The sequence below is a fragment of the Gymnoscopelus microlampas genome (assembly GCF_963454915.1).
Source record: "Gymnoscopelus microlampas genome assembly, chromosome: 17".
In the NCBI taxonomy this organism is placed as follows: Eukaryota; Metazoa; Chordata; class Actinopteri; order Myctophiformes; family Myctophidae; genus Gymnoscopelus; species Gymnoscopelus microlampas.
The window spans coordinates 34,977,729-34,999,013 of record NC_139954.1 but is presented as its reverse complement, the minus strand read 5'-3'; the positions used below and the strand labels follow the sequence as shown (position 1 = coordinate 34,999,013).

At 41.2% G+C, this 21,285-nt stretch overlaps 1 protein-coding gene across 2 annotated transcripts in view; it reads right to left on the bottom strand.

Moving 5' to 3' along the window:
* Nucleotides 1–1,654: 1,654 nt before the first annotated feature.
* The window catches only part of scn1laa (sodium channel, voltage-gated, type I-like, alpha), a 36,388-nt gene continuing 16,757 nt past the window's right edge, over nt 1,655–21,285 (bottom strand). For both annotated transcript variants that reach the window (XM_084084914.1, XM_084084913.1), the window contains exons 10-26: nt 20,613–20,819; nt 19,342–19,608; nt 17,354–17,486; nt 17,009–17,247; nt 16,740–16,913; nt 16,291–16,647; nt 15,271–15,753; nt 11,769–11,913; nt 11,323–11,477; nt 10,534–10,707; nt 10,219–10,341; nt 7,085–7,360; nt 6,852–6,908; nt 5,414–5,548; nt 4,974–5,078; nt 4,434–4,704; nt 1,655–4,057 (exon numbers count right to left, since the gene is read on the bottom strand). In XM_084084914.1, coding sequence (XP_083941040.1) covers nt 2,865–4,057; nt 4,434–4,704; nt 4,974–5,078; nt 5,414–5,548; nt 6,852–6,908; nt 7,085–7,360; nt 10,219–10,341; nt 10,534–10,707; nt 11,323–11,477; nt 11,769–11,913; nt 15,271–15,753; nt 16,291–16,647; nt 16,740–16,913; nt 17,009–17,247; nt 17,354–17,486; nt 19,342–19,608; nt 20,613–20,819 — 4,494 coding nt within the window. In that variant the 3' untranslated portion in view covers nt 1,655–2,864. The remainder of the gene's footprint in view (nt 4,058–4,433; nt 4,705–4,973; nt 5,079–5,413; nt 5,549–6,851; nt 6,909–7,084; nt 7,361–10,218; nt 10,342–10,533; nt 10,708–11,322; nt 11,478–11,768; nt 11,914–15,270; nt 15,754–16,290; nt 16,648–16,739; nt 16,914–17,008; nt 17,248–17,353; nt 17,487–19,341; nt 19,609–20,612; nt 20,820–21,285) is intronic.

The following is a 21,285-nucleotide window of genomic DNA, read 5'->3' as shown; positions in this document are numbered from 1 at the left end:
TTGACTATTTTGTAGTGAGTCCAAATGAGGATAGGCTACATCCTTGATTGACGATTGATCTGCGATTGGCCAGACCGCTGTTAAAGAGGGCAAGACCACTTTGGTAGAGGTTTGGGTTGTGTAGTTACCTTGCCATGATGTAACTCTAATCTGGACAAGAAATCAAAAATAAGTGCTCCATTGATTAGAAATTGATAATTCAAAATATGCTCCTCATTAACTTACATTGTACGGTGAAACCGCTCTAAAAGTCAATATTTTAGCACGTAAACAAACCAAAACAAAGTTTATTCAGACAATATAGAGCATCACCAAACCCAATACTGTTTGTTTTTTTAATAAAAATGTCAACTTCCTGTTGATTTAGGCATTTTCATTAGGAAGAAAACCCGGACTGGATCCGGATCTTCAAATAGTAAAATCAACAGGAAGTTGACATTTATATTTAAAAAACAAACAGTACTGGGTTTGTTGATGTTCTATATTGGAACTTTGGAGTTACATCATGGCAATTGGCAAGGTAACTACACAACCCAAACCTCTACCAAAGTGGTCTTGCCCTTTAAGCTGAACCACATCCCATAGCCAGGAGGGACAATTGTGTGATTGTCTATTTTGTTATTAGGCCAACAGGCAGAACCAATGCTATAACTTCATCACTCAGTCAGTTAAATATACATGTACTGTATAGAGCAGGCCCAGTCAAAAACAAATTGTAATAACATCAGTTTACTGTACAATGTTGTATAATCTTCCAATAACAGAAATGAATATTTTACAGACTTCATTGAGGTATACGTAGTCTTTATTTTTGGGGCTTTTCAGTGAGATGGGTTATAGCAATATCTTGCATGCAGTTTAGTCATCCACTACAGCATAATTCATAAATGAGCGATGGGACCTGTTGAATTCTATGTAATCAAAACATTCACTGTTAATGTATATTGTATAGTATACATATTGAACATTTTCATTACATGCAAAATATACTATATTTTTAATATGGAACAACATAGTTGTCACAATGTATGGTGTATTTTATACAATGGATAGAACAGACAAAAATAATGCAACTACAACTATTTAAAAAATGTAAACAAAAGCAGGAAACAGCCAAGGTCACACAAGATGTGTCATGCTAAGTCCTGGAGACAATCATGTTCAGAACTGTCTGAACCTTCTTTTACTTATCTTAGATATTTAGTATGATAAGGAATGAGTAGTAAACTGTGATTACAGCTTACAAAGTACAGCAATATGCAAAACATCCCATGAAAAACCCTCTTCCCTTCAAATCATTAGATCAAGAGGCAAGTTTCTGAATAAAAAAGTGCAGGTTGAAAAACTGTATATATTGTGCAGAGAGCATGGCCATATAACAATGCCATTAATGAAACACTGGGGTATTCCTTAAAAAAAAGGAAGATAATTCCTAAATGTAACAGTTCCTATAGTCATCTTTCAGCTTTTATAAGATACATCACGTCAATGTCCAGGTAAAACCAATACATGAATATATTTTGTTATATACTCCATGAACGTTTTTTGAATATTAATTCCATACATATATACATACATACATATATATACATATACATATACATATACATATACATATACATATACATATATATATATGATAGATGTACACTGATGAAAGCCACCCAGAAAAGGAAAGAGAAGGTGCATATAGATATTAAACCAGAATTTAGAAGATTTTCAAGGGGATTCTGAGCATAGATAATTGTGTCACATTTCACGTTGTTTGTAAGACCTTTGTGGTTAACAAAAGCATACTGTACCAGGTTCTTAAAGTGTGCAAAGGACACTGGATTTCTTCTACTATATTTTTCTGCTGTTAAAAACAGCAGATCCGTACTGAGAGCACTGTGGTTAGTGAAATTGTAAGTGGTAAGTGTTGTAATGCCTTTTTTACTATACTTGGCTACAAAAGCTTTTACAGAGGTTCTACATACTGTAGGTAGTGAAGCAAGTTGAGTTCAGATCATTTGTGAACGATTAAAGTTGAATCAACAAATGTTTTAAAGTGCAAAGTATATTTGCCAAAGTGTTATTGTTCCGAGTTACTCAAAAAGAGTACATGATGTGATGTATTTGGACTGTATGCTCAGGAAATGTTTGTGTAATGTGTAGAAAATGGCCATAAGATATATAATAATAACAACGTATACTTACATGATACTACATATCATCACAAGGCATGGCAGAGGCGATGGTGATAGTAGGTTTTAACATGCATAATCATGGATGAGCATTCATGCAGGCTTGCATCTCTAATGAACTGCAGCTTCCATTGTCCCTTGGATCCGGCAAGTAGGCCTATTGGAAGTCCTATGAGAATCCAAGACTAGCCTTAAAGCAATGCCATTTTATTTTTTTAAGACCAACCTTGAAGCAAGGTTATTCTCTTTATAAATAAAAAAGATATAAAAAGTTAAAACAAGCCAGAACAGAAAGTATTATCACTGAAATTAAATCTGTTTGTCTGAAAAAGAATTAACAAAATAATACAACAAATAAACCATTTCAAGACAATCAATAAATAGCTTCAGAAGTTAAAACATTATTTTAAAGTGTACCCATTGTTAACAATAGCCACAAGCCATTCTAACCCTTTATAGTAATACCACCCAAAATAAATGGTTTGCAGCAGCCTGAATGTGAGTGATTGTTTTTGTTTTAGGCACAAACCTAGTATAGTCTCAAGTAAGCATTGTCAGTTTGGCATAGATATCCACATAAAAAAGGGAGTCCAATGGATGTACAGTATCAGTCACCTTCAAAAAGGCTGTAAACAATTTGTCATTTTAATTAAACGTCTTTGTTGCATCTTCTATACTCCCTTACATATCTTCCTCCCTAACATCTTTGCCAAGGACCTCTTTTTCACTTCGGTCTTTTTCGTATTTGTTTTTGTCTGGTGTTGTCACACTGTTATACGAGGGCGGCGAAGCCGTGGAGGGTGTCGAGTCCTTTTTATCTGAAGCAGGAATGACATTTAATTTGTCTGTGACGAGGTCCTCTTTATCACAGAGAGTGTCCCTGCTTCCGACCCCCTCTTTCAATGTGTTTGAGGGTCTAAAGGCAGTGCCCAACATCAGGTATCGTCTAAATGCTTTTTGTATGACCACAGCCGACAGTTCTTCCTGTTTGCGGCGGAGGGTGGATGTGATAGGTTCGTAGGACACCTTTGAGGGGTTGGAGGCCATGAAGCGCTCCTCCATCTGCCCCCTCAGCATGTCCATTTCCCCGCCCTCTCCCAGGACGCGTTTGGTGAATGCAAACAGAATGTCCAGGCAGTGAATGCGCTCACCGCTCACTATTGGCAGATCCATAGAGATGAGCTGGACCTTATTGGGTTTGGGTATGCGTAGCGGAGGGGCCAGGGCATCTGCAAAATCAGACAAGTTGACAAACTCCACGAACTGGGTAACGTGAGGGTCAAACCTCTCCCAGACTTCGTAGAACATCTCAAAATCGTCCTCGCTCAGTGGCTCTGCGCTCTCCTCAGTGGCCACACTGAAGTTCTCCAGAATGACTGCAATGTACATGTTGATCACAACAAGGAAGCAGATGATAATGTAGCTGACAAAGTAGATAATCCCCACCAGAGGGTTTCCGCAGTCTCCCTTGACGGAGGTACCTGGATTCTCTTTCTCTCTGTCACAGTCCAATGGGTTGCTGTTGAGAATGGGAGAGAGTAGGCCGTCCCACCCTGCTGAGGTGGTGATCTGGAATAAACAGATCATGCTGTTGTAAAACGTCTCAAAATTGAAAAGGTCATCGATGCCCGCCTCTCTCTTGACGTAAGCGAAGTTCGACATTCCGAAGATGGCAAAGATAAACATCACTAAGAAGAGCAGGAGTCCAATGTTGAACAAGGCAGGAAGTGACATCATCAAGGCAAACAAGAGCGTGCGGATTCCTTTGGCACCTTTAATGAGGCGAAGTATACGGCCAATCCGAGCCAATCGGATTACTCTGAACAAAGTTGGCGACACAAAATATTTCTCAATAAGTTCTGAGAGAAACATACCTGGAAAACAGAAATAGAAATAGATAAGATTAACAATGTAACGAGTAACAAGCTGATATCACAAAACAAGAAGCCTGGGTCAGAATAAACATTCTTAAACTGGTACCTAAAACAAGAAAGGGGCCTTATCCTACTTAATATAAAGCATTATCATTGGGCAGTGCAGCTCAGAACCCTGGTAGGATGGATAACAAAATATGTAGAAACAGGATGGTTGACATTGAACAAAATTCATGGCCAGATATTCCACTAGAATGTGTGTAGGTGGGTGTGATGGACAAAAGCTTGCATACTATTGAGAATATCAAAAAGTAGGAAAATAAAATCATTGACCAATGACCACAGATCAAAATTATCATTCAGAAGTCCGTCTTACCAATAATTGACAGAATAACTACGATGAAATCAAATATATTCCAACCCATGGTGAAATAGTACTGGCGTAGAGAGATCATCTTCAGTACACACTCTGCGGTGAAGAGGACGATGAAGATTAAATTGATCCGGTACAGAACTTTGACCTTTTCCGGAGTTGGATCATCTGTTTCCACCATCATGGTGACCATGTTAAGGCATATGGCAACCATAATTACAATGTCAAAGGCTTGCGTTGTGGTGAAATCGAAAACATATCCTTGATACTTGTTCTGAAACGGACATCAGGATAAAACAAAAAAATCACTATAAGGGAAACACGTTTATGAATAAATTAAAAAGTGTCATGTTAGTACACTGAAATTCTCAGTGTTCATTTAATTCCAAGAGTGCAATTTGATCCAAATACCCTCTTACTTTAGCATAGAGCTAAATACACAATGAATTGAGAGGGTGAGCACAGAGCTACACAATGAAAAGTGCAAAACTTTCTTAGTTGAATTAACACTGAGAATGTTACAATATGGACGCGTTGACGTACTGCTGGTCTAGGAATAGGCTTTGACGGTTTCTTGGAGCCCAGCTTTTTCATGGCATTGTAATACTTCTTCTGTTCTTCAGTCATGAAGAGGTCTTGACCTCCAAAGTAAAGAGGGAATACAAGGCAATGTTAAATCACAGCAAACTTTGTCGAGTTGATTTAACCATTTGAACCGTAGCATCCCTATTCAGGAAGGAAAACCTTCGCCGAAAGTAGACGATCTACAACTGTGAGCTTGTAGATCGCAGAGATTTAGGAGAAAAAAAGAGTTCAGTACAGAAAGTACAGATCCGAACCTTGGTCAACTAAGTATTTGTTTATAGAGGGTTAATTCTCCTCTGGATTCTTCTACATAAATTATTAGAAATGTCTAGAAGTGCATATAATAGAAAGGTGCATTATTTACAGTAAGCAAAAAAATAATCTGATGGTACACTTATCTTTTTCTTCTGCTGATTGAAGTTGTCTATGATGACGCCGATAAAAAGGTTGAGTGTGAAGAAGGCTCCAAAGATGATGAATACCACAAAGTATGTGTACATCATGAGATTAATCTCATAATCTGGTTGGTCATCCTGACAAGACACAACAGAGACATTATGTACACTGCATTACGGTTCCTCCTAGCTTTATGGATTTTAATGTTATGTCCACGTCTTCTTAGCTTGTGGTTTGAATATTGTGTTTGTATATTTACAGATTGTTTGATCATACGTGCAGACACATCTTACACAGTGTGTATTATTTTCTGTTGTTGTGTTGCATGATTTGTTGTGAAATGTACAGAGACCCCTTGGGGTGATTTTTGCTACAAATAAATAAAAACTGAACTGAACTGAACTCTTACGTACATACTGTAAGATTATGGGGATTTTTTTTTAAATCAATATGTATGGTAGAGTACATTAACACAATATAACTAATAACTGCAGTGGTTAGATGTGGTCTCCCTGCTTTTCTATTGTGGGAATAGGACAACTACTGGTTGACAAGAAGTATTGCATGAAAGTCAAAGGGAAATATTGTGCTTTTACAAACAGGCTCTCTTATCTATCAACAGTAGAAATGTTTGACGCTCGCACTGGGATCCGGGTTCATATCAAGGGTAGGACATGAATCGTACGGATTAAAACATGGCTGACATGAAAGAAACAAATGTAGAGAGAAGTTTGCAAGATGTTAAAGTTAATTTTTAAGTACTGTACAAAGGCTTTTAGTTGCAATAGTGGAGTTGATATACAGTACTACATTAAAGGAAACAGCCAATAACAACCAGAGGACAGCCCATAGTAATCAGCACTGGTCATTACAAGGTGGTTGCTATACAGGAGGTTGCTAGGTCATTAGTTGGTGGTATCTACAGTAGGTGGCTGTTAGGGCATTACTCAGAGATTAAAATAGTTACTAGAGGTTATCAATTAATACTGCAGGTAATTTTTTTCAGGATTGCTAGGTTTTTAGGAGGTTGCTAGCTGGTTACTAGGGGATCCCATAATAATATGGTATCAATAAGGCTGTTTTCAACAAGGCTGAAAACACGTTCTAGGTTCAATCCCCGGCCAAGTCAAGACATACCAAAGACTATAAAAAAAATGGTACCCAATGGCTCCTTGCATGGCATCAACATTTTGGGGGTAAGAACCCTGTGACATACTATAGTGTCATGTCCAGTACATCTTGTACTTGTACATCAAACTACCTCATGCTACAGGAACAGGAGATAGGCTCCTGACCTATGGTCCACATGGCTCCAAAGGCTGCTTTACCTAAATGTATGTGTAAGATGATAGGGGCCAAACATTGCAGAGTAAATAAGTAAGACCATTAGCATGCTAGCTTGCAGTTAAACAGGCTTGCTAAATATGTAGATATATGTACCACATTTTTAGAGTCCACAGCAGCATACATAATATCCATCCAGCCCTTGAATGTCGCCTGTATAGATGAAAAGAATGTAATTTGCAAAAATGTTATGTAATTTCCTCCACATCTTTTCATTATTTCAATGTACTTTAGAATGTATGCAGACACTAAAATTGTGTATCAGTTTACAGAATGGTGTGACATACATACTATAAATCTTACGGCATTTTAATATATGACATGCTCACCACTTCCAGCAGTGCAAGGTAACCCGCGCCAACATTGTCAAAGTTGATCTTCCAGTTCTTCCAGCGAGCCGTTTCGTTTCCCAGTCTGAGGCAGTCTGACTTGTTGTTTACCTCCGAAAGGGGGAAACGCTCTCCTGTGGTCCTATTGACACAGTGGTAGTACTTCCCCGCAAACAGGTTGACCCCCATGATGCTGAAGATCAGCCAGAAGATGAGACACACCAGCAGTACGTTGAAGATGGAAGGGATGGCTCCCAGCAGGGCATTGACAACCACCTGCACAGTAACACAGGAACCGTGTTTACACAACGCAGAGCTACGCTGCACAAATTCTGAGTGGTAATTAAAATTGGAGAGAAAGCTAAATAGGCTCTATGCACAGCAGCCATAGCTTCACTTCCTTAACAGGTGTTACCAATGATACTAATGAAGGCTCTGTTCCATTTCGTGTAGCACAGTGGTTCCCAGATTTCTCAATTTCCACGACCCCCATAACTCCTACAGTGTGTACAAATGTAACCAAATGCATTTGGTTACATTTGTACACTCTCAGAGTTACACACCCGCAAGGGGCCATTTGGAAACCCCTTAAGGAACTATGAGGGTCCCTGGACCCAAATTTTAGTCCCACTAGTGTAGCAGAGTGTTCCCAGTGAGTCAGCGTGCACAATATCAGCACTCTGACATTGTTTGACCAGAATGGAACAAAGCCTTCCTTTTTGGTACCACCTGTGAATGTCTTTATAATATGGCTGCTGTGCATAGGGCCTATTAGAGATTTAACTCTAAGTTTTTGTGCTGTATAGTGCTGTATAGTACAAATTGCCATATATTTTGGTAATGGTGAGAATAGGAAAACACAAGAGTAAAACATTTAACATTTAACAGCAGCAAACAGTATATCAGCATGAGCTCGTCACAAGCAAAACTAACAACACAGCAGCATACACATCATCAGCATGAGCTCGTCACAAGCACTACTAGCAGCACAGCTCATGCACGTCATCGACACCAGCAAGGTAAAAGCTTGGGGAAAGAACGAGGAAAGGAGGGTGGAAACGAATCCAAGTATATGCAATGCATCATATATGTGTATATATGCCTGTATATACAGTATGTGTAGCTGTACTGTATCCTATATATTTTCGCGTTTTTTGGTTGGTTACGATTGCATTGTAGAACACAACAAAACAGAAAAACCTTTGCAGAAGCAGGAGGAAGCCCGACATTTTGTTTACTGCAAATGAAAAACAAAACAAACACATATAGAGAAAGAATAAAGTTCAACGTTAAAGGCACCCAGCAACCAACATCCCAACAGTGCAGCTTCAGAGGCGCAGAGATGTAAATGAAAGCCATTCATGCGGATGGGGGAATTCAGTGGCCATACCACGTGAGGAGAGACCATCATCATAGCAGGGGCTGCGAATCTAGACAACCACAACATTCTCGCAGCCAATCAATAGCAACTCCATTGATTTCAGCAGCCGACAACCCTCCCCCCCAACAACTACATAAGTTATCAACCCTTGTTCAGACCAGGCTTGTGTGACACACTAGCAAGTCTGTGCCATATTAACCCATTAAGACCTGAGGCCGATTCAAAAAATGTTTTCTAAATCCTAACGCTTTGAAAAAATATATATATTCAAAGATTTGCACAAATTTTCACGATTTTACAAAAATAGCAGATCTACAAGCTCATAGCGCTGCACTCGGTGCCGCGCTATGAGCTTGTATATCTGCTATTTTTGAATAGCCAAAGAAATCTAAAATGACACAGATGCGTTCCCGGTCTTAATGGGTTAATGCATGTTTTTATAGGTTGGATATAAAAATTATAGAGTTTTTAAAAGAATAACTTGCAGCATCACTGTTGTTCTGTTACAATGTAATTTGGGGACCAAGCAATCAACTTGTGAGCTTGGTAATCTGCCGTGTAACAGCTATTACATCTGAAGCGTTGTTGAACTTTTGTTAGACCCTTGGGTTGTGTAGCTAATAGCTAGCTACCCAGGCAAATTTGAAGTTTTGAACACAAATATTGTACGTACAGTATACTGTACAATTCATCAATGTTCTGAAAAGTAAAAAAGTAGATGATAATAAGCATGTCAGAACGTTAGATTTAGATGGCTCCCCGTGTTGTCAGAACACACTGTCCAGGGTGAACCGGCTTCTCTTGAAGAGACATTGATATTGCCCATGACAGAAGTTCTCCAGCACAACAAAATTAGCCAGCAGCTGGAGAAAAAGAATGTACCAGGACTTGTTTTTATATGTAGGTATTAGGCCTGTCCCCGACTAAGGATTTCTATAGTCAAATCTGATTGGACAAATGTTGCCTATAGTCGACTAATAGTCGACTAATGCAACACCATTTGGCATGATTCGACTGAGATTGGCAGCCAATCTCTCAGTCGAATCATGCAAAAAAGATGTTATGCAATAGAGGAGCATTCCATTTGGGCTGTAGGGGTGCTTAATGTCTGATTTAACATATACTTGCTTGGTTTCTCCCGATTAATCATGATGCATATCCTATTTTTGGCAAACTATTAGTTAATTAATATAACAAATTAGTCAAATCTCTCAGTTGAATAATGGAGGGTTGCAATAAAAAATTTAAAAACGTTTTTTTGGCAGTCGACTCAGACTCCCCTCGACTTGATTAGTCAACTATTCGAATAATCGAGGTCAGGCCTAGTAGGTATATTGGCAGAATCAGCAGAATTTGTGGCCATTTATGTGATAAAATGTAATTTTAAGACGTGTTTCACCATACAGGACAATATTTTGACATGATATATTATTATGCCCACTCAGGTTTATAACCCAAGACTCTACCAAAGTTCAAGATCGCTTTTAAAGACAAATTGTTAAGTCAACCATGAAAACAGCTGGAGCAGAGGGAAAAGGAAAGGATAGGAATGTCTCAATTCCATGCTTTGAATTATATACTGTTTTATAGGATGGCACCGCAGCAAAGCTTGTTTGTGTTGCTGCTCTTTGTCTGTCTACAGAACACTAGAGTTCGGATGGCAGACGTTGACATGAAACACTGTGACGATGTGAGCTGTGACAGGACGGGCGGGCGGGTGGGGTGGGCGGGTGTATGGGGGGCTCTTACTTACTCTCATGCCCTCAAACCGTGACAGGGCTCTCAGGGGCCTCAGTGCTCTCAGGGTCCTGAGTGACTTGATAGCACCGAGTTCTTGGTAGCCAATGGCGTTGGCTACCAAGCTGACCAGTGACACCTGGAACACACGCACACGCGCACACACACACACACACACACACACACACACACACACACACACACACACACACACACACACACGATAAGTCAATGGAACTGCTTCAAAAATAGGCATGGCACAGTGAACATTTCTATGCTCCCATGTGTTGGCGCTTCTCGGGGGGAGGGGGGGGGGGGGGGGCGTACTTACGTCTACAATGAGGAAGTCCAGCCAGCACCAGGCGTTGGTGAAGTATTTAGCAAATCCATAAGCCACCCACTTCAGCAGCATCTCCAGAATGAAGATGTAAGTGAAGACTTTGTCTGCAAACTCCAACACGGTTTTAATAGTCTTTCTCCTCTCTATGTACACGTCTTCAAATGCCTGAATGGGAATACGAGCAAAGCATGGAGTCTCACCGATGCCAGGACACTGAATAATACAACTCACTTGGCCCTATTATTATCATTCAAATATTTGTATGGATTTTTTGACAGACACACACACACACACACACACACACACACACACACACACACACACACACACACACACACACACACAAATACCAGTACTCAATACACTAAACATGACAGACAGGGAAACAACATACAGACCAATTATTGTTAGATTTGACCAACTAAGAGTACATATTCTTGTCATACAATAAATTGCCATGTAATAACGTAAATAAAAGAAATTTGCTGCATGTCAGATGATGTCACTCCCCGTCTCTCTCTCCTATTTCCTGTCTCTTTCGACTGTACTATTCAATAAAGGCAGAGAAGCCCCAAAAAATCTTTAAAAAAAAAATATATATATATATATATATATTTAAATTAGTTTCTTAAATGTATCAAAAATATTTGTAAACTCCGGTGTGCAACGAAGTATGAATCCGGCTTTCAGGTCATTAATGCTTACTCTAGTAGCTGCTGCACAGCTTGAGATGAGAGTAAACAGAAATAACATGAAATACCATGAATCACTCAGACTTACCAGCGCCCCACTGCTCAGGAGAATCATGAAGATGATGAAGCTCTCAAACCACGCGTGCTCCACTATCCTGTAGCAGGTCTTTCTCAGTGTCCACCACATCTTCCACCTTCCCACCTCAACATTTACCTGGCAACACTGGTACTTAAACACACAGGCTGAGGAGAGACAAAGGAGTACAGGGTGAGATGGGGTTCTGGCCAGGCCATGTTCACTACATGAACCCTGGTGTCCCTATTCTGGGCGTGTCACAATAAGCAAAGATCTGGTGAAAACAGCAGATCTACAAGCTCACAACGTGTCGCATTGCAGCGGGGTGTGAGCTAGTAAATTGGCAATTTTCGGTGAAGAGATAGAGGGAAAAAGGGAGGGAACCAATTAGAGACAAGTATAAACTGGACAGGATACAAATACAATACATACAAATATGGTCAAATTGTGCTATTCACCATCTGTGAAACAGGCGTCAGGTTCCTCTATTTCCGGTTCAAGGTCCGGGGATTCGTCTCCTTCCCCTGGCATCCTGATGTCCACTGTGCTGCCCTCAGAGGAGCTGATCAGATCTTCATCGTCTTCCTCACCGTCCATCATCAGCTGTTGGAGCCACACAAAACTAGTGTTAGTCCAACTATTACCATCGTGTGGGAAGCCAGCACAGTCAGTGCCGAGTTAGTATGAGTTAGAACTAAGTGTTTATTTAACTCTGACAATTAAAACGTTGACCCGCACTGGTGCATTTAATATGGCACCTCAAATACCAGCTAATAACTGTACTGAACTCCTGTAAATGAGTCTGGGCATGTGTTACCATGGGTCACTAAGTAATGTAAGACTACTTGCTTATATCTACTGTAAGCAGAATCCATATCTTTTCAACAAGAGTCATCTCATTTCGTGCAACAATGGTCATTCATGCTGATGGACATTTAGCATTCAACTTCGAGTGAAAACTGGTTTCAATTTAATCACTGTTGCAGTAGATGTGTCATGGATATGAAGTCACTAAATGGTTCAATCAAGCGTGATGGGATATGCTCCAGTATTTTCATGTCTGGTACCTTTTTTTAAAACCAAATAATTAGCACCTTCTGTAATCATACATTACAAAAAGGATTCACAGAGTTCAAATAAACCAATGACATGAAAACACACGTCCAGTTTCTGAACAGTGGATGAGTTTCATTTTGATTAGATTTTAAGTAAGGCTATATCCACCTTAGTTTGACATCTGAAAAACAGTGCTCTGCACCTGGTCATAGAGAGCATTAAGGAGTCTGCATCACAGAACTGTGGTCTAGTCGCCTGATCACTTCCTCTTAAGTCAAGAGTGGAAATTCAACACTCCCAGGCAAGATAACTTAAGACTTTAATTGAATAAAAGGTGAGTCAATCAAGTTACAGTACTTCCTATAGGGCTTTAAATAAACCGTTGTGGTTTTTCAAGCAATTTACTGCAAGTCACACAATTATTATGTATATTCAACTATACAGGATCATCAGCATACTACTAGCATACTGTAAACGGGAATATCAGGCTAGGACTACAGTACATCGACCGTAAGCAAAAAATATTATATACAGATCACATTTGAATCTTGATTGAAGAAAGGTTTGGTATACTCTACAATGCAGTGTGATGTAAACACTATCAATATTATACAGCAGCTATAATACATGGTCTCTCCCTCAACCTCCTGTTTTGTACTTTGCTTAGGGTGTGTCAGCTAATAGCTCTGGGATGAAAGCAGCCTGAATGCCTTCCTGGAGAATGCAGCAATACTGAGCTGCCCAGGGACCAGCTAATGTAGAACAGAGAATGATGTAAGCATGCTACTATGATATAGTGTAAGCACTAACACTCAATGTGCCCTCCTGAAGACTTCTGCTACACTTTAAGCTTCCTTCTATCCATACTGTTCATTGCAATACACATCGATTTGATAGTTGAGTGAAATTGCACGTTATTTAAGTTACTGCTCTTCTTATTTAGTTAGTATTATTTTAGTAAAACCCCATATACTATAGCTGAATTCAGCATTCAACATTTTAAGAATCCTAATGCTTAATATACTGGGGCTAACTTTATTTGGAAATGAGTGATATTTGTCAAATGAAAATGCCACGAGTTGGTACATGAATTATGATGTCACAAAGCAAAACTCATTGTTCCTTGTGATCAATGACTGCCCACAATCTCCTCCCTCCTCAACAAAACAAACTAAATAAATAAATAGAAGAAAGCAATTATAAATCCTGGTCATTAAGTTAGCGGTGCTGCTCATTCACTTTGAACTGGGGTTTTGTAAAATGAATATAAATGAAATTAAAATCAATAAAACTAGCTCACAGCATCACAACAGCTGCAAAACCAAATAGGTCAAAGAGGAGGAGGAGATAAGTACAGTCACACAAAGAAAGCTGAGCAATCCAATGAATAGGTTGAATGTTGTAAATTGGACAGGCAATCACCATTGACCATATTTACACAGCTGCCATTTTGCTCTATCGTCATACTCCAGGCCAAGGCAGGGGTGGGAAACCGGTTAACTACCCCCCCACCCACCCCAGAGTATGACGTAAGAGCAAAATGGTTTACGTGTGACTGTGGTCAGTAGTTAGTGTTATGTACATTAAAGTGTTCTTACAAGTTTCCTCTTACTGAAAATCTGGAAAGCATCTGTGAAGCAGCAGCAGTAACAAAAGGAGTTAAACGCATTACAATTCATACAAAAAGTTGCCAGATCACGCTTTGGTTATAATCAGAAGTATTTAAAGAGAGAGTACATTCGCTACTCAATGAAACTCAGCTCCGTATTTTACCATTACAATGAACAAATGATCTGTTCTGAAAAGCAGCAGCTACCTGACAGACAGAGCCATGAGTGACATGCTTTATTCATACTCCATCGTACGACAGTGTCGTGTATCAAACATAGCCGTTCTACAAGCTCACAATGCACAGCGATGCCACGTGTTGTGAGCTTGTAGATCGGCTATTTTCAGCTTACAACACCACCATACGACAAATTATAAATCAGGCTTTACTGTCCGCTTAGCACGCTTAGCGAGAGCTGAAATGGGTCTATCTCAGAAACGAAGCAAACAGCCCCCTTAAGAGGAGGATGCAGCTCTCAAGCACTCAAGACTTAAATGGCAAATAATGTAATCTGAACACTGGTATTTTCCTGTGTCTGTGGCCTCTCCTCGTTAAAGGGTCTTGGTATATGGAGTCTCCAGGGGAGACGGCATGTCACATGCTCATCCTCTTGTTGCCATGGACAGTGGGCTAAGTGCTTCAACATGACCACTGCGATTTAACATCCGACTTATCTAAAACAACAGACGCATCCGCCTAGAACCACAGCCGGCACTGAAATCACTCTGAATTACAACACACACACACCTAACACACACATACGCACGAAAGTACGCACGCACCGACGCACTTACTCACCCACGTACGCACACAGACACACACGCTCAGTATATCCTCCACTGACTCCCCTTTATCTGGCTCTGATAGGCTTCGTAAGCGGGATTTGAATGGAAGTCATTTCTTGTTGCGTAGTTACCCCTTAATTACGGCATGCATGGACAAGATCAATACTTCATAACTATGATAAATAAAAAACTTCATCAACACTTTATTTGGCATAAAATTGGCAAAACATTGGCATTTGAGCATTTTTAGTTTTCATATTTGTCATGGAATTCTAGATTAACCAAATGAACCTTGGCTTCCCTATTCTCAGCATGTCATAATAGGCAAATATTTGGCCAAAATAGGCAAACTTTCTATGAAAATTGGCAAACATACGCCGAAAATAGTAGATCTACAAGCTCACAACGCATTGATGCTTTGTGAGCTTGTAGAGCTTGTAGATTGTCTATTCTTCCTATTTGTTATACAAGGAACAATATAGGGTGGTTCAGAAGTTAAAGCATGCTCACCACTTTGCTTCCATCCATATCAGAGGAGAGGCTGCTGATGTCGTCCGTGTTAAGATTCTCAAAGTCCGACTCAACGTCAGCGATGGGGACAGTGATCGTCACACTGGGATTGTGGATGAAGGACATGATGGAATCGTCACTCATGGTTTTGACTATGTACTTGTCTCCGTTTTTGTCCACTCCTATAACATCCCCATTGCCGTTTTTGGAAAAGTCCTTGATGACATCTAGGGTGGTGTGGTTGTGTCCCAACGGTCGCTGGAGGTCATCCAGGGTCTTGTCCTCGCCCTTCTTGCGCCTTCTCTTCCTGCAACAGACGCTGCGGCATCCGCGGCGAAGCAGGGACTTGACGAAGGCGACGCCGTCGTGGATGCGTCCGATGGCGATCTGCAGGTTGTTCATTTCACTGTCGTCGTCGCCTGTCGCTGCGAGGTTGTCGGCACTGAATGAGCTCAGCAGCAAGGCCAGGAACAAGTTCAGCACCTGTCACATAATGACTTAGTAACTTCACATGACTTCACCTAGTGGTTAATCGATCTAATCAAGTTAATTGATATTTAATCAAATAATGGATTAGTAATCAATCCTTATTTTGGAAAAGGTTTTGCCTTAGGCATTTCAACATTTCAAAAACATAACAAAAATAGTGAAAACAGCAGAACTATCATGAATCCATTGCAACCCCTAAGGGTTTATTCTTAGATTCTTTCAGGGCTTTATCTTACGCCCAGCACAAAATGGTGCAAATTTCAGCACAGTGTCATTGCTAGATTACAACCGATGCAATTGTCATTTTGTCATTTGACTAAATACCAAATACATTTGTTATTTAGTCTGGGCGCCCATGGCCACCGTATCGGTCTTAAAATGATGTGTGGTCAGGCAAAATACAGTAGGGTCCTCAAAGTATTTTTTTTTGCTATGTATCAAAAACAAGGAGGTAAAAAAGCAAAATAAGTAAGAAAAAAAGTTGCAATCATACAACCATGAATACAAAAGCAATGCTTAGAAACAACGTACCACCAGGTTGCCGATGACCATGACCATCATGAAGACGATGAGGCACATGGTCTGCCCGGACACCTCCATACAGTCCCACATGGTCTCGATCCACTCGCCACACAGCACCCGGAACACGATGAGGAACGAGTGGAAGAAGTCGTTCATGTGCCAGCGGGGCAGGTTGCAGTCTGCGGAGATCTTGCACACACAGTCTTGGTAGTTCTTGCCAAACAACTGCATGCCCACCACAGCGAAGATGAACACGATGATGGCCAGCACTAGAGTCAGGTTCCCCAAAGCCCCAACTGAGTTCCCAATGATTTTGATCAGCATGTTGAGGGTCGGCCATGATTTAGCTAGCTTGAATACTCTCAGCTGTGTGGGAGGAAAAAAAGATCAGTTTTGATGTATGAGCTCAAAACTAATCTACCTGAACATATTGGCATCGGCAAGAAGGTTGCTCTTACCAATCGGAATGACCTCAAGACGGACATTCCAGACACGTTGGACATGCAAAGCTCCAGCAAGCTCAAGCTGACGATTATACCATCGAAAACATTCCATCCCTGTTGGAAATAGTAGTATGGATCCAAAGCAATGAGCTTGAAGACCATTTCAGCAGTGAAGATGGCGGTAAACACCTAAATAAAAAAAGACAAATACTAGCTTTTAATGGGCAAATTCACATGTGTTTGCAACGCACATTTTTAAAGAACAACATAATAATTCCACTCACATAATTCCCCACTTTGAGCATAATGGAGAAATTGGTCTCCATTGGTTGATGCTCCATGGCCATGAACATCGTGTTTAGGACAATACATATGGTGATGGCGAGGTCAACAAATGGGTCCATCACAACCACTTTAACCTTCTTCTTTATCCTCGTCCATCTCGGACAACATTCCCATATTAGAAATGTGCGGGCAAACTTTTCAAACCAAGGAGGACACTTCTGCCTTGATTCTGCAAGTTCTGGTGCACAAAGGAGAGAGTGTTCATGTATTATCAGTTGTGTTTTTTAATATGATGAAAGTCATCATGTTGCTGGTGTCAGGATGGTAATATGCCTGTTACCCACCCTCCATAGTATCCGTTATAACACTAGCTACACTATAAGCTCTCTGTCTGGCCTGTGGGCTGTCCATGAAGTCCATAGTTTCTGAGCAGGTTCTGCATTTGCCTTCTCCGTCCTCTGCATCGGCGGTGTCATCCTAGGGATTAGATACATGGCATGCACCCAGACGTTACAAGTTTTACAATTACATTCACCTTCATGGACGAATGAATGAAAATAAAGCAATGCTTCAGTTATTTGTGTCAGTAGCAGAGAGCAAAGCTGCGCCACCCAAAAACAGAGACAAAACATAAAACAACAGCACAGAGATGAAGGCATAGAGGGTGCTGTACGTTCAATTTAAAAAGAAAACCAGATCCGTTCAACGGTAAAATGTAAAATAAATGATGTCACTCATTAAAATGGGTACATTTGCAAAACATATAAAAAATATATCAAAATAGTGAAGGTAGCGGAGGGGATAAAAAATAAAAACAAATCACACTGTAAGCACATTGAGGACAACGGCCGAAAATGCCACTTCCTTACGTCGTCGTCGCTGGATGCTGTGTCTACGGTCACCTCAGGCAGGAGACGTCCCACAGGGGACGCGGGGAGCGATGCCCCGCCCACCAGGGACACCACCCCATTGCAGTCCACGGCGCTGTGCATCATCATCCCGTTGGGCGGACGCAGGACTTGTGACAAGAAGCTCTTTTGGCTCGCGCTGCTGCTGCTGCGGCGGTCGCGTCCCCGCGGCAGCAGCAGCAGCGAGCCCCTCCGACTGTTGCAGTCCCCGACGGTGCTGTTCTCGTCGTCGGCAAAGTTGTTCTCGGAGCCCGTGTCGAGAGCGCGGCCGCCGCCGCCGCGGAAACTGAAAAGGTTGGCGTGACTGCTCCGTCTGGGCGAGAACAGCGTGGACCCATGGATGCTCAAGAAGGACTGAGAGAGAGAGACATTCTTCACTGGCTTTCACTGATACACGTTGTGAGCGAAGCAAATAAAAAAAGGAAAAAAAGCTGCGATGGCGATGAGGACAGATGCAGCCCTTTGTAGATGATGATGATGATGATGATGCTGTTTGTATGCGATATTGCAAACGTTTGTATTCCATGAAGATGGTAAAGAAATAACTCAAGGAAAATGCAGTGGTTACAGTACATGGCGGCGACGATTGTTGATGATTCTACTAAAAAGGATATTGATAATGGTGGTAATGATGATGATGATGATAATAATTAAGATGAAGCATAATGAAGAGATGAAGGTGATGATGGTGATGATACAAAGCAATGAAAAGAGAAGAACAATCTGAGCAAAATGAAAAAAGGCATCTTGGTGATGATGATGATGATGATGATGATGACAAACATTGTTCCTTTGGCAGCATAAGCAGGGTTGCCAGATCTGCTTATTATAATTTCCCCGCAAGATTTGATTAGAAAATAGCTCACAAAAATAGCTCACAAAAATAGCTCACAAAAATAGCTCACAACGCGTCGCGATGCGACGCGTTGTGAGCTTGTAGATCTGCTATTTTCAAATAGCTGATGTATATGTTAAAAGTGCTCGTGTGGCCCATAGTCGCTTCTTTTGGGCTGGTTTTCCTAGACCTGGTTGCTTGTTTCTCTCACAGAATCTGGCAACACTGAGCACTAGTCATCTGATCATGTTAGTGGCACGATACAACATGATGATGGTGTTGTGTTAACCACCCAGTATAGCAAAAGATAGGGCCAAACAATGTATGCTGCTGAACAGACTACAGTTAGGCCTAACTTTTGCTCTCCTGCACGACGCTGTCACACCGAAAATGGCAGAGAATAGCCGACCTACAAGCTCATCACAACGCGTCGACAAAGTATGACTCGGGCTTCATGCAGAGAGCACGTTACACAGAGTTGGATGGATAGTTGACTGAAAATGTGTGGATTGACATAACACAAAACACTGAACAATACTAGTAACAAAGAACAAAAACAGATCTTTTTATCAAACAGATCGTACTAAACCTGATGTGCAGAGGAGCATTTCATGTCATACGAGAGCAGGTTAGCATCCACGGAGAATCGAAAGCGGGTCTTCTTTATACTGTCGGACGATTCGGATTTAGGGAACTTTTCGTCGCCCAGTTTTCCCTCCTCTCCCTTCCTTTTCTTGCGTCTGTTGCGTCTCTCTTTGGCGCTCTTGGAGCTGAGCTTGGAGCCGTCGGAGGAACTTCCTGTGACGCCGCCTCCATCAGTGACCTCCCCGTTTTCAGCGGCTGCAGCTGCCACTGCCTGGCAGAGAAAGAGAAACACACACACACACACACACACACACACACACACACACACACACACACACACGCTTAAACATACTAGAAGTTGGTCGGGCCATATCGGGTATGGGAATATCAGTCGGATCGGCTGTTCTGGACAACGGTCAATCCAACCAACTCAAGGCCGGGCACCGCACTCCCACAGGTCCTCTGCGATGCATGTGCCAAGTTTGAAGTCGATTTATAGTAGTATGAGTTTCTGCAAAGAGCTTAAGACTATTTATACTGTGCCTTAATCCCTTTCGACAAGCGTCACTTGACAAAAAACACCTTTTCAGTGTAAGATTAGTCAATTCTGTAGAGCGACGTTGTACAAATTAGTATAGGCGAGTAAAGGGGGGCACCCTGGATGAACAATTAAGACATCTGTCAATGGTGCTCACCCAAAGAGGTGCAGACTGTGGGTAATATGAAGCATTAAAAAGAGTAAACGTATGCTTTAGTTTAGCAGTGAAATTTGCTGTTGGAACAACATTTCTGCAAAGCTAATAGGCTATCACACATGCACGCTGACAGGGGAGTGGCCAGCACCTGCCGAAGCGTCAAACCAGTGCGCCGTCGACTGTACATGATGCACTACAAGCTCACAACATGAGCTTGTAGATCAGCTGTTTTTGTTGGGGGGAAAAAAATCACATTTTGAATGTGTAGAAAAATGTAATAGAGCTTAAGTGGTCAATTATCTTTTGAACCTGCCACTACTGGGAATCCTCTTAAAGGTAGTTTAGTGCAGTGGTTGTCAAAGAGGGGTCCAAGGACCCCCAGGGGTCCTTGAGGGGGTTTCAGGCGGCCTCCAGCTAAATGATCTCAAACCAGTCTGTAACTCAGTCTGAGTTCTGGGGGTCTGTGGCCTAATGCATACCAAATTAGGGGTCTTTGAAATGTCAACGTTTGAGAACCAAATGGACCCTTACCAGTCTGTAACTGTCAGAATTATGGGGGCACCGTGGCCTAATGCTGTACCTGAGCGTCTTCTTGCTGCTTCTTTAGTTGCTCCATCATGGCCTGGAACTCCATGTCTTTCTGCTGACCTTCCTCAATGGTGGCTTGATTCTGCTCTTCATAGGCCATGGCCACCACTGCCAAGATCAGATTGACCAGGTAGAAGGAACCCAGGAATATTACCAGCACAAAGAAGATCATGTAGGGCTTTCCAGACGCTCGCAGTGTCTGAAGGGAAGACACAGTTGCTCATTTGTTATTTGTTTACTTTTTTTTTTTCATTCTGCAAATGTCTAACGCTTTATTTATACTTTGTCGTAGGACTAGGCTATAAGGTTAGACATTTAGTTATTGTGGCAATTAACTGTTTGGCTGGCTACAGTACTTTATACTGCATCGTGACCATGAAAAGTTCACAAAATATCTGCACAACTTTTCTAGCCTTTTGACAGGTGCAGCGTAGTGCTTTTAGCAGTGCAGTGTTTTGCATGTTTTTTTTCCTGCACAGAGAGAAATTCACCTCAAGGACAGCTTGATGATGAATACCTAATTGTCCCTTGTGCAATAGAAAACCTCTCACGAGACCTTTGTTGGGTTATTGTTTGTTTTACTTGCTGAGAGTAGAATTTTAAGCCGAGCCTATTCAAGTGAGCCATTCATCTCTTAAAGGGCCATTCAACTTGTGTTTGCCCAA